Genomic DNA, 16,907 nt, shown 5'->3' with positions numbered 1-16,907 from the left:
GCTCAGAATAAAGTATGAGACGGGAGCGCACCTTTGGTAAAAGTAGGGTTTGTAATGGAGATAGCACATTTGTCACGCTGTAACAGACTGAAAAGTGCAAATCGGCTCTTACCAAACTTTTACTTAACACGCAGTAACATGAGATTAGCAAAAGCAGCCCCAAGGGTTGTGCCAGTGGAATCAAACTTCCCCTGCCATTGTATGTGTTGTACGTCACCGCGTTTAAGAAGGAGGAGATTTGGTCTTGACAGTGTGTACGCAAAGCAAGCTTGTCAAGTTTCTCCACAAGCCTGACAAGGAACTCGTCGAGGAAAACGATGTTTCATTTACGACGAGTTCCTCGGTCGTGTGTACGAGGCCTTACACTTTATTTTCTTTGGAGAGCAACCACACAACTTGCATTCTGCAGAGAAAGATGCTTGCTTTCTGCCTCGAAGCATTGGTCTCTCTGTAGAGGTCCAACCCAACCACTGCTGTTTCAGACCTATAGTTCTGCAATCCGAAAAGCTCATGCTCCTTGCTGATTGGAGAGCTCTAGCTTTGACTCTGCAGGGGGACATGTCAGACCTCTGCAGAGACACCATTGCTTCCACACAGAGAGCAAGGTTCCTTCTCTACAACATGCTGGAAGGGGACAGGTCATGGCTGCTTTCAATAAAGGTGAACTGTAATACTTAAGACAGCATTTATTTATGATGCACCTAGAATGCATTTAGCTAAATAAACTAACAGTTTAGTTGAGATTTTACTTCAACCATAAAACATATCATATACTGTATGTTTACTTATGATTATAATAAATAGAGACTGCTAATTATTAGTTAATGGTACTTAAACATTGCTTAGTGAAACATTATACACATTTTTTACAGGCTTCATAATTACTGAGCATACAAATAATATGTTGCCTCCAGGGCAAAGAACATCAAACATTAACAAAATATTCACAGTAAACACATTTACAAATCTGTATATATAACAAAAATAATCAAGTTCAGCTCCCAGGTGGGTTGGTATAGCTGAAACAAAAATGTGGTCAGTCAGAACAGTTGTCCTCTGTGTACAATACTTCGTCGTTTTCCTGGACTCTTAACTTCTCCAAAATCGGAATATTTATTCCTAGAAAAATGGATGATAAACAAAATCAAGAAAAGTGAAAGAAACACATTTTTGTTTTGGTTTTAAGTACAGCATTTTATTGTTTTAAACAATATATATGCCAAATAGAGAATGAAGACAGAATAGAGAATTCCCTTCTACTACCCTCATCACCTGCCAGCCTCTAGTCTACTCACTTGTTAATGATAGCCTTCTCACACTTTAAATGGCTATATACAAGATTCAGATATTCAATAATACAGTAAAACAAAAAAAAACAATACCATCTCTTGCTTACTGATCTTACTACTTTACCAACTAAACCGTATTAACTGATATGGGGGTTGATTTACTAAAGACAAGAAGACTGTTCACTTTTCAAGTACATTTTTCCCATTTTTTTAGTTCTTGAATTGAAGCTTTGCTGCCTGCCAACATCCAATTATGTGCATAAAATCCTGCTTTTTTTATTTTATTTTCCTTGTACGAGATTGGTTATTCTTTACAAAGTGAAATTGGTTATTCTTTACAAAGTGAAATTTCACTACATTCACTAAGCTTTAAAGCTACTTTCACACTGAGGCAGTTTTCAGGCGTTTTAGTGCTAGAAATACCGCTTGTAAAGAGCCCGAAGACTGCCTCTCATGCCTCCCCAGTGTGAAAGCCTGAGTGCATTCACACTGGGGTGGTGTGCTTGTGGAACGGGGAAAAAAGACTTGCAAGCAGCATCTTTGGGGCGGTTTAGGAGCGCTTTATACATTGGAATGAATGGGCACTTCCAAAGTGCCTGAAAATCGCTTATGAAGCACCAAAACTCGGGCGCTTTTAACCCCTTCTAGCGGCGGTTAAAAGTGCACTGCTAGCGGTCAAAAAACGCAGCTCAAACAGCGGTAAAGCACCGTTAAAACTAGTGGGGCTTTACCGCTAAGGGACCCACCGCCCCAGTGTGAAAGCAGCCAAAAGAAAATTAACCTTGCAAAATTCAACTTCCTTTGCAAAGTGAGCTGCCTTTTTGCTTTAGTAAATCAACTCTATGGATTATGGCACTCTAAATATCACTGCAAAATAATAAAGCCCAACTTTTGGCAAATGTTTTTTTGTTTGTTTTGGATTGAGTTGGGAAAATTTAGAGCCTCTCAGGTTTTTATGTCACTTTTTGCTATATTTCCCATCATGCCATGTGTGGACAGAAAGTGGATGGAAAGCATTGTTAAATCTGTCCAATAGGAACATAAACAAAACACATTTTGTTTGGAAGGTTTAGAAGTACTATATTTTGAATTTTTTTTTTTTTCATTCAAATTTAAGTTTATTTTCAATAAAATAAATACATACATTTGTATTAAATTAGCAAGAAATAAGTCAATAGCACGCAGAAATATAATAATTTAAATACATTTAAATTCATAATAATCATTCCTGTCTTATTAACTGCCACTTATATCTATCCATCCTATATGCTCTACACCATGTGGTGAAAGTAAGGCAGTTCACATAAGCTAAATTAAAAGACTATTTCAAAGTAATACTTTAAACTTGAAAGAGAAACAGAATATTTTCATATACAGTATCAAGGAAGTTTTGAATTTTTTTATTGCTTATTTATTTATATATGTATTATTTATTACATATACTTTTATAGCACCATCAATTTACACAACGCTTTACACATATATTGTACATTCACACCAGTCCCTGCCCTCAAGGACCTTACAATCTAATGTCCCCTAACTTTCATACATACACACACTAGGGCCGATGTAAACAGGAGCCAATTAACCTACCAGCATGTCTTTGAAGTGTGGGAGGAAAACAGAATTAGCCAGATACAGGTAGGGAGCCGCATCTTTAAGGCAGAGTAGCGTATCGTATTTGCGCTACGCCGCCTTAAGTCCGAGAGGCAAGTACTGTATTCACAAAGCACTTGCCTCCTAACTTACGGCGGCGTAGCGTAAATGGGGCTGGCGTAAGTACGCCTAATTCAAATGAGAATGGGGGAGTTGTGTTTTATGGAAATGATTGGTGACCCAACGTGATTGACGTTTTTTACGAACGGCGCATGCGCCGTCCGTGTACATATCCCAGTGTGCATTGCTCCAAAGTATGCCGCAAGGACGTATTGGTTTTGACGTGAACGTAAATTACGTCCAGCCCCATTCACGGACGACTTACGCAAATGACGTAAATTTTTCAAATTTTGACGTGGGAACGACGGCCATACTTAACATTGGCTAGGCCAGCTATTTGTTGGAATAACTTTACGCCGGAAAACGCCTTACGTAAACGGCATATCTTTACTGCGACGGGCGCACGTACGTTCGTGAATCGGCGTATCTAGTCATTTACATATTCTACGCTGAACTCAACGGAAGCGCCACCTAGCGGCCAGCGGAAAAATTGCACCCTAAGTTACGACGGCGCAGGCCGTCGTATCTTAGCTAGGTTTAAGTGTATCTCAGTTTGAGCATACACTTAAACTTACGACGGCTTAGATTCCGAGTTACATCGGCGTATCTACTGATACTCCGGCGTAACTCTTTGTGAATCTGGCTATATATGTGCTTACTTAGGTGACCACTGTCCCCATCATTTCCTACATAGGTGTCACAGGGCCAGGAAGTAAGTAAAAATCTTCAGAGGGAGGTGGGGAAAAAAAAAAGACTCAACAAATTCTAACTCTTCCCTGCTCTATTCAAAACTTTAAAAAGTAAAAACTAGTGTTCGCATTATATCTTGTTTCATAGTGAGCAGTCAATATACTCAGTGTGTGACTCTTTAGAGTCTAGTGAAAGAAATCTTGTGTTGTACATATAGTTATAAGAAAAATATAAGATATTTATAAATCTCCATATCATATAAAGATCTACAGTACATCTTTCTGTCTGTCAGTATAAACACTGCTTGTATGTATGATGCTGAAAAAAAAAGCACATCTGAATATTTAGACATACTGTATGAATCACAGACAATGGTTTACTAGCCCAAATTATATCAAACCTGAAATATGTGAAATGTTTAGAAAAGCAAAGTCATACACCCATATTAGTCGTACCTCTACATCTGTTGTCTTCCTGGATAAAAACCAGACTTGCATTGGGTCTGTTTTGCCCTTCATGCTAATTGGACCTCTGTATTGTAAGTTGAATTGAGGATCAGCATTTTCTGGACTCATAAGACACCTGTAAAATAAAGATAAAATTATATTTTGATCAAAGTGAGTCTGAGGCCCCATACTCACGACCAAACATGTTTGCTGAAACTGGCCCGCGGACCAGTTTCAGCATACATGTTTGGTCGTGTGTAGTTACGAGCGTACAGAATTTCACCGTACATTTGCCCGCCGGGCCGTTTTTCAGCAGACATTTATTTCCAAACTTGTTTTAAAACCGTCCGCTCAAATCCTGTCCGAACGTACATGTTTGGTGGTGAGTACACAAAACCAACGTACAAAAACCCCGCGCATGCTCAGACTAAATGAGGCCACGGGAGCGCTCGTTCAGGTAAAACTCACGTTTCTTTGGGATATGGCACATTCGTCAATAGAAAGATTAATTCTAGCAATAGAACACTGAAGCAAAACACACAATAACCAATGCTTGATGCCGTCGTTTTCTTCATTCTTCTCTTGCTATAACTAATCAGTTATTTAGCTCATGTTATTTCAACTGAGTTGTTCCATACTGAAAAGTGACATTTGTTAGCTGTGATGTAGTAAGATTTTTGCAAACTTTTATTGGCCCGACGTATCATATTTTTAGTGGTCCTCCACATTTCAATTTTTTTGCTTTTAATGTTTAATGGTTATCTTTCCCACTTTCTTTAGGTGTTTATAGTTATGTCACCATTTAGAATATTTTAATAGGAAATAGTTTTGATTTAGCTTTTGTTTGTATATTTAACATGATTTTGTTGAAGGTTGTTTAAATTGTCTACCATGTTGGCACACCAAATGACCCCCCCCCTCCCCCACATGAGTTAGTGAATATTTTAGATTAATCATTTTATTTATTTGTAATGTTTGATGCCTAAAATAATACCCACAGTATTACAAACAATAGGCACGTTTTTCAAATCAACAAAAAGGCTTTTATTTGAGCAAATTATAAAAAGGATCAAAAACAGAATGGCAGCACTTGAACAGCTAGCAACATACATGCAAACTTGCATTTCAAACATGGTGAAGGATAAACTAGCCAACCTCAGGAAGCACACAAAATAAAATCTGAAGCAGCAGCACATAACCAAAGCAACCCAAGCTGTGGTAGTCCAAACAAGATGCCATTTGTGGGGGATCAAATGGAAGGCAGGGCATCAACGTCTCCTCTTCCTTGCAACCTTCCTTCCAGGCTGCCTTCCAGCGGGTCTTCCCTGGGCCCTTGCAGGTGGGGATGATGTGGCAGCAGGAGAATGGTGTTCAGCAAGCCGGGCCGGGTCACATAGCCCAGTGTCTGGGGTCAGCAGCTCCCTCTGCATCCACCAAAGGGCCTGGTTGATCACGCCCTTTGCCAGTTGCCTCTGCTCCTCCGTGCCTTGATTCAGGTCATGTGCCACGGAGGCACTGTAGGCCTCAGTGGGGTTGAGGGGGGCCCTCATGATGGCACTCGCCTCCTGAATCATTTTCAGGCTGGCTTCCTCCACTGCCCCCAATTTCTTCTTACGGCCTGGTGGCCTAATATAAAGTGGAGGAGCCTGGCTGGTGGTGGTTGTCCTGGGGAGCTGCTGAACGCCACTGGGCCCGGCCTCCTCCTGGCTGCCACTGACCCCTTCGGCCTGGCTGTCAGTGAGGAGAGGATCTGCCACCTCCTGGCTGGTCTCTTCTTCCTGTGTAAAAAAAAGGGACATGTTGTAATATATTTAGGAATATACTCACTCACATTTTCATGCTTGAATCTTATTTTTTGCCTTGAATTTAAACTTGAAAACAGACTCACCCTCTGACCCCTGCAGTTGTCATCCCTGACACCTATTTGTTTGCCCACGATTTTAGATTTTTACTTCCCAGCTTGTATTTTATTAACCAATATCAAGTCAAGAATCAAACAATAATTAATATTATTACATAAATAGTTATGAAACTACTATACCTCATCATCGTAGAGGCGCAGATCTGCCTCTCTGTCAGCCAGGCCCTCTTCATCCGACTCTGCAGGGCTGTGGTGATCTGGGGAAGTCCCGCTGGGAGGTAGCGTGGAGGAAAGGTTGGGATTCAGACTCGACATTGATGGCCTGCCTTCCAGTTGATCCCGCAAAAATGACATCTGGTTGTAATACCACAGCTTGGGTTCCTTTGGTGGTCTTGCTGCTGCTCCAGATCTTAGCTGCTTTTGGTGAGCTTTGTACGCTCTCCTATATGTGCCCCTGAGGTTGGCAAGTTTATCCTTCACCATGTTGGCACTGCATTCTGGCACCCATGTCCTCATGTATGCTGCTAGCTGTTCAAGTGCTGCCGCTCGTACGTCCTTATTGTGGTAATGGTCCTGCTTTGAATCCCACAGGATGGGCATTTCCCGAAATTTATCCAGCAAATGCTGGATAATGTCTTGGCTCTGCAGGAGATCCATTGTGAATTTATTTTTTTATTTTTTTTATTCTAGATAGAAAAAATGAAAAGAAACCAAAAACACAATTAAAAAAAGCCTCAGCATTTACATTGATAGAATATGTTGTTAAAAAAGTAGTACCTATATAGAAATACAAACACAGTGTCTCTTGTTTTGAAAATGCTGGCCAGCTCTGCCCCATTGGTTGGTTTTAGCTAACATTTTTTTTTAACATGCCGCCCCTTTGGTTACATTGCAGGAAATAATATAAATCTACAACCATACACAATTCTTACAAATGACAGCATTCATCAAGGCACTATTGCATGTGTAGATATCCTGCCCCTCAGCATTGATTACATGAAAGAAACTTCCTAATGACCTCTGTCCAACCAACACAGAACAATACTTGGCCTGATCTGAATACACCCTACATAATTACTAATGAGTCACAGCATTTTTGATCTCTCTATTTTGTGATGTCTACAAAAGCATTTGGGTATGAAAATCACATTCTGGTATCCAAGAGACATAATAGCTTAATAAAACTGTGCAACCAACAGACCAAACCCCCATCCCATTGCTCTACATTTTAGAGCCCGCTGCTGATCCCATGTTTAAATTTCTTACCTGCCTCTCTCACAATCCTCGTTTCTTCCGCTCGCTGAATTAACACGTAACCTACGTAATCACGTCAAGCGCCTTTTATCCACTCCGCGTATGTATGAAACGCCGCCCTCGTCACCTTTGCCATGCCCCTAATCAATTGAAAAAGTAAATATGGCGTTAACTGTGTAGGTTCTGGAATCGCGCGAATATTCTCCGCGTAACCTACGTCAATACGTTGTTGGCATTCGCGACACTCCGCATATGCAATAATCCCCGCCCTCATCTCCGCCCCTGACGGGACATTTCCTCGTTTCCACGCCCCTAATCTCTGTGGGAAGGAAAGATGGCGATGTCACACGAGCGGGCACGGAGCTCTCATGGCGCAAGTGAAGGGACAGAGGCTGGACCGTCCCGATCCAGGCCTAAAAGATATAAAGCCACTAATATGGCGTTCGAAGAAATGGTGGAGTTGGTTTACATCATGAGGAGGAAGGATTATGATGGTGAATGTGGGCCCTACAAAACACCGAACCGTAGGAAGTCACACATAATGGACAAGGTGGCAAGGAGAATGAGGAGAATGTTTGGTGTCACCAGGTCAAAGGAGCAACTACGGAAGCGTTGGTCCGATTTAAAATTGAGGGAGCCACATCACATGAAGAAGATCCTCAAAATTCTGCGTAAAAGTAAGTCCATATTATTTAAGGGGGGGGGGAATGTCTGCAATAATGTGTTGACATGTATTTTTTCACATCTGCCTCCTTGGCCTGCTTTTACTTTTGAACACGTGTAGATACTGTATTGTGTTTATGTCAAATAACAACCTTAAACAAATTTTGTGAAATAGTAAACACGCGTAATATGACATTGTTTAGCAAAAATGTGACGTTACTCCAGGAACAACACACCTGGACATGGCTGACTGGCCCCAAACTTGGTTTTCCAACATTGTTGAATAGCAAAATCACAGAAATTAAATTGAGTGAATGTGACAGGCAAACAAGATTCATTCTCCAAAATGCAAATAAAGCTGATGTTTTAACATCTTGAAATGCAAAGCACCTGTGTCTCAAAAATCAAAGTATATTTATTTGGAGGGTCGACGAGAATTAATGTTTTGGGGGGACATCCATTTGTGTCACTTCTTTGCAAAAAAGGGGCAGGATCAGAGCTTGGCCTAGAACTACGCCAAAAATGGAGGATTGCTGAAAGAATAAACAACCAAAAATCATCATAAATGTATCGTCTATGCAATGTGTGCGATTTATGATATCCAATATCAGTGTGCTGATGAGTATACCTTTTGTTTTTTATTATTTCTTATAGGGGAAAGAAGACGCCAGCAATTGGAGGAGGCAGAGAGGGCCAGACACCCGGAAAATCAAACACCTCCACATGTTGAGCAGGAGGAGGCTGGGGAAGGAAGAGAGGAGGATGTGGAAGGAGAAGAGGATGTGGAAGGAGAAGAGGATGTGGAAGGAGAAGAGGATGTGGAAGGAGAAGAGGATGTGGAAGGAGAAGAGGATGTGGAAGGAGAAGAGGATGTGGAAGGAGAAGAGGATGTAGAAGGAGAAGAGGATGTGGAAGGAGAAGAGGAAGGAAGAAAGGAGGAAGGAAGAGAGGAGGAAGAAGTTATTTTGGACTTAGAATTTATATCAGATGAAGGGCAAGTGGCGGAAGAACAATTTGGCAAATTGCAAGAAGGTGGATTGATGGATGAAGGAGGAGTCGAAGATGATGGGGAGGTGGTGGAAGAAGGAGGAGTGATAGAAGATGATGGGGAGGTGGTGGAAGAAGGAGGAGTGATAGAAGATGAAGAAATTGGGGATGTGGAAATTATCAGGCCATCAGGTCAGTGTCACCCCTATATTAATAGGGCCAAACATATGCAGATAGGCTGGAAATTATTTACATATTTTGAATGCCAATTTGTTTCTTTTTAGGGGATCAAGATGGAGTAGCACATTTTTCACGTGCAAGTGCTTCTATCATTATACAGCAACTAATGGAGTGCAGCACGGAAATGGACATTATGCAGGAAAGGATGCTAGTCATGGAGCAGAATGTGCGAAATGTCATTTCAGAGTGTAGCACGGAAATGGAGAACATGCGACAAAGGATGCTAGTCATCAACCAAAATTACAAAAATATCATGGACATGATGGGCCGTGTCAAAGACTGAACCACAGAATCCCATCCCCCGCCCATCCCCCGCCCACAAAACCCTTTTTAATTTTTGTACTTTATAATACGCCAAAATTTCTAAATGCACACACAGTGTGCCAATATGTGCTAGCTGCCATCACAGACTATCTATTGTCTGTGCTTTGTGGGTACAAACCCCTCCTCGATCCTCAAGTAGTTGAGAGGAAGGGTTTGCTCCCACAAAACACAGACATTGATCACCCATGATGTCAGATAGCACATGTGGCCATTTGTCTGTTTAACCAATGACATTTGGCGAGTTTTCACTGAATGTGTGCATTTAGAAATTTTGGCGTGTTCCAGTGTGAAAGCACACCATCCATATGACTGACTGCTGTTCATTTTTTAAATTTTTGTTTGGTGTTGATCTTTTTTGGTTTGTAAATGTTTCCATTTTCAGATCACAAAACGAACAATAAATCTCACCTAAAGAAAGAAGTTAACTAATTTTTGTAAAAAAAAAAAAATGTTTTGTGTTGTGTTAAAATCTTGTTAAAAAAATTAGACACAAACAAATGACAAGCCCAAAAATTCTTGCGTATAGTTTCAGTGAAATTATTCTTACATTGTGTTTCGATCATTATTATTGATAATCACTGTCAATAAAGACAAAAAAATAAATAATTAAAAGCCAATATTTTGTCTCAAGAATTTGCAGGAAATGTTTTCTGCCTAAAAATACACATTTCTTGTTAAAAAATGACTAAAATAAAAAAAAAAAATGAGACATCAAAAGCAGAAAAAAGAGTGGCTTCTTATTTCTAGACTGAATACCCAGTTAGTAGATGAGTGAATAATGTGCAAATGTGGTTAGTTAATACATCTGAGTAAGTAAATCTGGCACTAGAAGTGCACTATTTTTGGAGATAACCTGGAAGACAGAAAAATAGAGAAAAAGCAGTAATGACAAACAACTGTATAAAGTCCAATGGTCTAATTATTTATTAGTTGTGAGAATATTCCTTTCTTTGGGGGCCGAATTAGAAAGAAATATGATCTGGCATAGCAATGGCCCCCCGACCCATGAAGTACTCAACATATTTGTCGCGTACCTCACGAGCAGATTGGGGGGCCAAGCCAGCGCGACCAGTGTCCAGGCCAGGAATGTTCTCTGAGGGTAGTCCTGCCTCAGAGCCCATGGAGGCTAGGTACGTCTGGGAGTGCCTGCGTAGAAAATTGTGCAAAATGCAGCAGGCAAATATAACGGTGTTCAATTTATATTCCGCCAAATGTATCGATGTCAGGAACAGGCGGAACCGGTTGCTGAGGATCCCAAAGGCATTCTCGACTACCCTCCGAGCCCTGGACAACCGAAAATTGAACACACTCCTCTCTGAGGTGAGGGTCCTCTGGGGAAAAGGCCGCATTAGGTGAGGTCCAAGGCCAAAAGCCTCGTCCGCTAGGAACACAAACGGAAGTCCTTCCACATTATCTTCATCTGGTGGCAATGCCAGACCACCAGTTTGGAGACGATCATAGAAATCAGTCCGTGCGAACACTCCCCCATCTGACATCCGGCCGTTCTTCCCCACGTCCACATATAGAAACTCATACTGTGCCGACACCACCGCCATCAACACGATACTATGATAACCCTTGTAATTATAATAGTAGGACCCCGAGTGGGGTGGGGGCACAATGCGGACGTGTTTCCCATCTATTGCTCCACCGCAGTTAGGAAAATCCCACCGCTCGGCAAATTGGGAAGCCACAGACTGCCATTCCTGTGGTGTGGAGGGTAGCTGTGGGGACAAACAAAAAAAGAGATTTAGTACTTTGGCACATAAACATTGCAAACATAATCATACAAGCATCCTTGTGCAACTTTACATTTTTTAAATAGCATTTGCAAATTATGAAGGGAGAATTTCGGGGCACAAATATATAGGGCCAATTAATTAATAAGAGACTCCACAGCCCTCTGATGGGGACAAAAACACTTTGAAGGGGGGGTGGGGGGTGTTTAAACTGTTTTTAGAAAACCAAAAAAATAAAAAAATAGTGGCATGGTGGGGGTTGGCCCGAAGATAGCATGCTGGACAGGTTAATATTGGGTAAGATCAAAATATGCAGGTAGGCCAAAATAAAAAGAACATGTAAAAGCTGATATCAACATGCATAGTGAGAAAAGGGAACGTTAGTTAAACACACAGCATATCTGGGAAATAAAATAAAAAGTTAGTTTGCCACATTATTAAAGACACATTGTGAGGTTAAAATGAGGAAACTTACCTTCATATACTCCTCGTGCATAACTTTAATGATGGCAGCACACGTGTCCGGTATGATGACCCCAAGCGCCTGCGGAGAGATGCCTGTTGAGAACTTGAGGTCCTGCAGGCTCCTCCCAGTCGCCAGGTACCGCAACGTGGCAATAAGCCTCTGCTCGGCCGTGATGGCTTGGCGCATCACAGTGTCCTGCCTCGTGATATAGGGGGACAGAAGATCCAGCAGACTGTTGAATACGGGGTCCGTCATGCGGAGAAAATTCCTATAGTCATTAGGATTATTCTCCTGGATTTCCCTAAGCAGAGGCATATGTGAGAACTGGTCACGCTGGCGCAACCAATTCTTGGTCCAGAAACGCCTCCGCCCCCTGTTTCTGGCCAAAGTACTGGAATAATGAACATATCCAGCAGCCATCCCATAAACAGCACCAACTCGCGAAAATTGACGCTGCTGCTCCATCATGGCTTCAAACCGGCCGGCTGGTCAGTCAAGAACACACTCCAACAGAAAGCACAATCAAATCCAGTGGTACCTGCAAAGAACGCACGACACACAGATACGAACGCACAGTACGAATCTGCTAAGCAGAACGAACTGCACGCCTGTACCCGAATGCCAACTACGTACCCACAAGCACACGCACTGAACGAGAAAATACTACCTGCTAAAGCCTGGAGACCGAGAAGCGCGAATCAGCTCTAACCAAACCTTCACTAACACGAGCAAAGCCGTAACTAGCAAAAGCGGAACAGAGGGCGTCGCCATTGACTTTGGCCTTTCCCTTTATAGTGACGTCAAACGTGGATTACGTGCACGCGTTCAGGTCCGCAGGGAAATATCGTCCGCTGGTGTGTACAAGCCAGCGGGCCAAATGAAAAAACAGCCTTGTACGCCGGAAACAGCCCGTCGGACATTTCGAACGGACATGTTTGCTCGTGAGTACTCGGCCTAAGAATAATCAGTAGGAGTTATACACCAAAAGCCTTATGTCCTGGAATTTACATTTCTTCCTACACTACGGGCCAAATCCACAAATATCGGGCACAACTTAAATCTTCCGATTTAAGTTACACCGCCGCAAAATTTCTCCCTAAGTGCCCGATCCACAAAGCACTTACCTTGAAATTTGCGGCGGTGTAACTTAAATGTGTCCGGCGCAAGGCGTGCCGAATCTAATGGGGCGAGTCCCATTTAAATTAGGCACGCTCCTGCGCCGGACGTACTGCGCATGCTTCGTCGGGTAACTTACCCGACGTGCATTGCGCTAACTGACGTCGCTCCGACGTCATTTGCTTAGACGTTAACGTAAATGGCGTCCAGCGCCATTCACGAACGTCTTACGCAAACGACGTAGAATTTAAATTTCGACGCGGGAACGACGGCCATACTTAACATGGCTTAAGAGAACTAGGGCTCAGCCCTAGTTTTACGCAGCGTAACTCGACGTAAACGACGTAGATTTAGAGCGACGTTCGTGGATCGCCGTAAGTGTTCATTTGCATATTCTAGGCCGGCCGCAATGGCCTCGCCACCTAGCGGCCGGCCTAGAATTGCATCCTTAAGATCCGACAGTGTAATTCAATTACACATGTCGGATCTTCTGCCTATCTATGGTAAACTGATTCTGTGGATCAGTTCCATAGATAGAAACAGGGATACGACGGCGTATCAGTAGATACGCCGGCGTATCCCTTTTGTGGATTACCCCCTTCATCCTTTATCCATAGCATGACATGGATAAGTTTGGGATTTTGGAAGGGAAAATTGTAAAGCTTCCAAAACCTGGAGAAATATCAAATATAAGGAGCTAGTATAGCACCACACCCTTATGTGTACAAATAATCCAGTAACAAAAGATCAGACTCTAAAGATACCAGCATACATAAAATAACAAAATCCAATTTGTATTCCAAAATATACATAAATCATTTTCTATAAAAATATGTGAAAAAAATCTTGTGATGAATCATGTATTATGCAAACATTACTTATACTTCTATTTACTCCATACACAACCACCTTGCTAATTGCATAAATCAACAAAATAAACTTTTATTAAAAACATGTCTGTGCCGTATACTGTTGTATATTCCATATTGTAATTCTGAGTATTTGGTAGGATGTAGACGACTCTTGTTTCTCAGACAGCTAGGTCTGCTATATCAGGAGAAAATGGGGGTATATATTGAGTAAATATTCAAAGATGCAGCTGTTTGAATTGCTTAAAACGTTCTCAAGTAAGCTCAAGGACAGCTAAGCACAAGGCCAATAACCAAGATTCCCATGTAGGGACATAACTACTGGTACATTTCTCTTATGTACCTGGATATTACACACAGATTGCTATAAAATTGAAGAAGAATCATGAAGGACTGCCACCTATAAACATTCTAAGATAAATCAGTCATAAATGGAAAGAAATGTTCACAAGTAATTTCCTTTTTCTGGACGGAGTATGCTTTATGCTTCTGTAAGCAACACACTCTACAAATATCTAAAATGCAAAATCAATTTGAGGGCAAGAGTATACTAAATGCTCCTTTTACGCAACCCAGTTACAATTGTTTAAGCCCAAACATCCACATCAGACCCCAAGAGTCTCACTTATCTTTGCAGCATTGCAAAAGGAGTAGGGACACCAGTGGTTCCATCAATCCACAAATACCGGACAGAGGAAACTGCTTGACACCTCTCCTTGGCTTCAGGCTTCCAGGTCTACAATAGCTGGCCACCTACAGTCATTTTCCTTTCCCTATTTTTACTTGCTCTCTATCAACTAAATATAATAGGACTTTACAAAATGTTAAAGGCCCATTATGGTGAAAAATGTTGTATTTTGATATCTGTCAATAGTTAATACTATTAGTATTTAGTGTATTATTTTCTTTTTAAATGGCATCCGTCACAACAGTGGTCCTTCAAAGTCTTAAGAGTGATAACACTTTGTTACTAGCAACTCACCTGGGCTATTTGGACTAAAGCCCCGTTCACACGATCGGAATTTCCGATGGAAAAACTCAGACGGACTTTTTCCATCAGAAATTCCGACCGTGTGTATGCCCCATCGGAGAAATTCCATCGGAAATTCCGATAAATTCCATCAGAGTTTAAATATAGAAGATGTTCTATTTTACTCCGATTAAATTCTGTCTGAATTCCGATGTGCTTTTGGCCGGGCAAATGCCCAATCGTGTGTACGCGGCATTAGTGTATATCATTCCATAGCTCACTGGTCTGTCAGTTTGCTCTTACAATGGAATCTTCAGAACTTATACATTTAGGTATTAATGAGAGTTATTAAGGAGCACAGACCTGTATCTTTTAACTCATGCTTATGATCTTTATTAGATCCTTAGGACTGGATTTTATTAACAAAAATCCCTTGGCACTGAAATCCTCCACTGGACGCCAGCTTTTAATAAGTGCACACGTAGACAAATAATTTAGAATTGTTCTATCCTGACTTAATTGCCCATAATATCTCAGTCATGCTTTGGAAAGTACAAACATTATGTGACAAGCCATTTAGGTTAATAAGCTCACTGGGCATACATTTATTACATGGAGAAATTTGGCGCTTCTCTGTTCTCTTAACCTTGGCTAATCTCTCTTCTAAAGTGGCAGTAAATCATATTTGATGTGCCTGGTATCTAGTTACATGTGTCTCACTGTATTTTCCAGCTACAGCAGAAGCAATATAAATCTTTATCTATTGGAGATTACTGTTCTGAAATATTAGGCTTTTATAAAAAAAAAAAAAAACTTCTTGTATAGTCTCACTAAAAGTTCTTCAGGCTTAAGAAGTATAAACGGCAAGGAAATGCAAAAAAATGGTCATATTAAAAATGAATAATGTATACCTGCAATCAGTGGCAGGACAAGGTATTTCAGTGCCCAGGGCGAGGATGGCAAAATGCGACCGCGGTCCCCCCTTTCACAGAGCAGGAGTCGGAGCTAGTAGAAGTTTTTGCAGCACACAAAAACATATTTGATGGTTGCGGCGTGCACCAGTATTACTATTTACATTTGTGATTGGTCATCACAATGATCACAGTACACAATGGCCGCTTGGTTCACAGCCAATAATGAGTAACTTGGCTGCCTAGGGGTGATTTCTGAAGATTGTAAATGGTGTTCTAGAACTAGCTGAAGTTGTTCTCTTGTCCTGCTTGAAAACCTCCTTCAATCTGCGGGCTGCAGAACTGATCATTGTATTCTGACAGCAGAGTCCTGCTGTGAGAGTACAATAGCCAAGAGGTGGGATTCCTCCAATCTACCTTGTATGAGTAGATGAGTGGAGTGTTCAGCTTGCTGGAAAAAAATAATAATAGCGTGTACTAGGGTTGCACTGATACCGGTATCAGTGCTGATACTAAGCATTTGCACGAGTACTTGTACATTTGTAAATGCTCCAATACCTAAAACCAATATTTTGCAGTGCGATTTGAGCTCATACAAAATGAATGGGCTCATATCGCACTATAAAAAACTGCATGCAATTTAAACAGGATTACGGTGCAATTCCTGTCACAATCACATGCGGTTTCCCACACCGCTCCTGTGTGAACCCAGCTTTGTCATAGTGACTTCAGCCTGGGTTTACACATGCTGCAAACCGCATGTGCTCTGGACAGGAATCACATTGCATTCCTGTACAAATCACATGAGATTCTTTGCAGTGTGGCATGAGCCCATTAATTTTGTATGGGCTCAAATCTCACCATAAAGGTTTCAGTAACTAGTATCAGTGAGTACTTGAGCACAAGTATCTGTACTCGTATTTGCCAGTACAAAACAGATTCATAGGAATGAATGGAGTTTGTCTGCGCATATGATGCAAAAGACTTAAAGGGGTTTGAAAGGTTCGCCATTTATTCTCTAAATAGGTTCCTTTAAGCTAGTGCATTGTTGGTTCACTTACCTTTTCCTTTGCTTTCCCTTATACATGTTTTTTTTCTTTGTTTAAATGTCTCACTTCCTGTTTCTCCTCATTAAGCTTGCCCCCATCATCCGAGCGGTGGAAAGTCATTTAGAACAGCTTACCTTGCTGAGGAGGAACAGGAAGTGAGAAATTCAGACAAAGAAAATAAACATTTAGAAGGGAAATCGAAGGAAAAGGTAAGTGTACCAACAATGCACTAGCTTAAAGTAACCTATTTAGAAAATAAAAAATGAACCTTTACAACCCCTTTAAGGCTAGGCTGGAAGTATTCTCATGGATCTGCC

The 16,907-nt window shown here is 41.3% G+C and overlaps 1 protein-coding gene across 1 annotated transcript in view; it reads right to left on the bottom strand.

Moving 5' to 3' along the window:
- Positions 1–335: 335 nt before the first annotated feature.
- GUCY1B1 (guanylate cyclase 1 soluble subunit beta 1) overlaps positions 336–16,907 on the bottom strand; it is a 97,231-nt gene continuing 80,659 nt past the window's right edge. The window contains exons 13-14 of the mRNA XM_040332162.1: positions 4,151–4,277; positions 336–1,119 (exon numbers count right to left, since the gene is read on the bottom strand). Coding sequence (XP_040188096.1) covers positions 1,114–1,119; positions 4,151–4,277 — 133 coding nt within the window. The 3' untranslated portion in view covers positions 336–1,113. The remainder of the gene's footprint in view (positions 1,120–4,150; positions 4,278–16,907) is intronic.

Source organism: Rana temporaria, chromosome 1 (genome assembly GCF_905171775.1).
Source record: "Rana temporaria chromosome 1, aRanTem1.1, whole genome shotgun sequence".
Classification (NCBI taxonomy): domain Eukaryota; kingdom Metazoa; phylum Chordata; class Amphibia; order Anura; family Ranidae; genus Rana; species Rana temporaria.
This window is presented reverse-complemented; position numbering and strand designations above follow the sequence as displayed.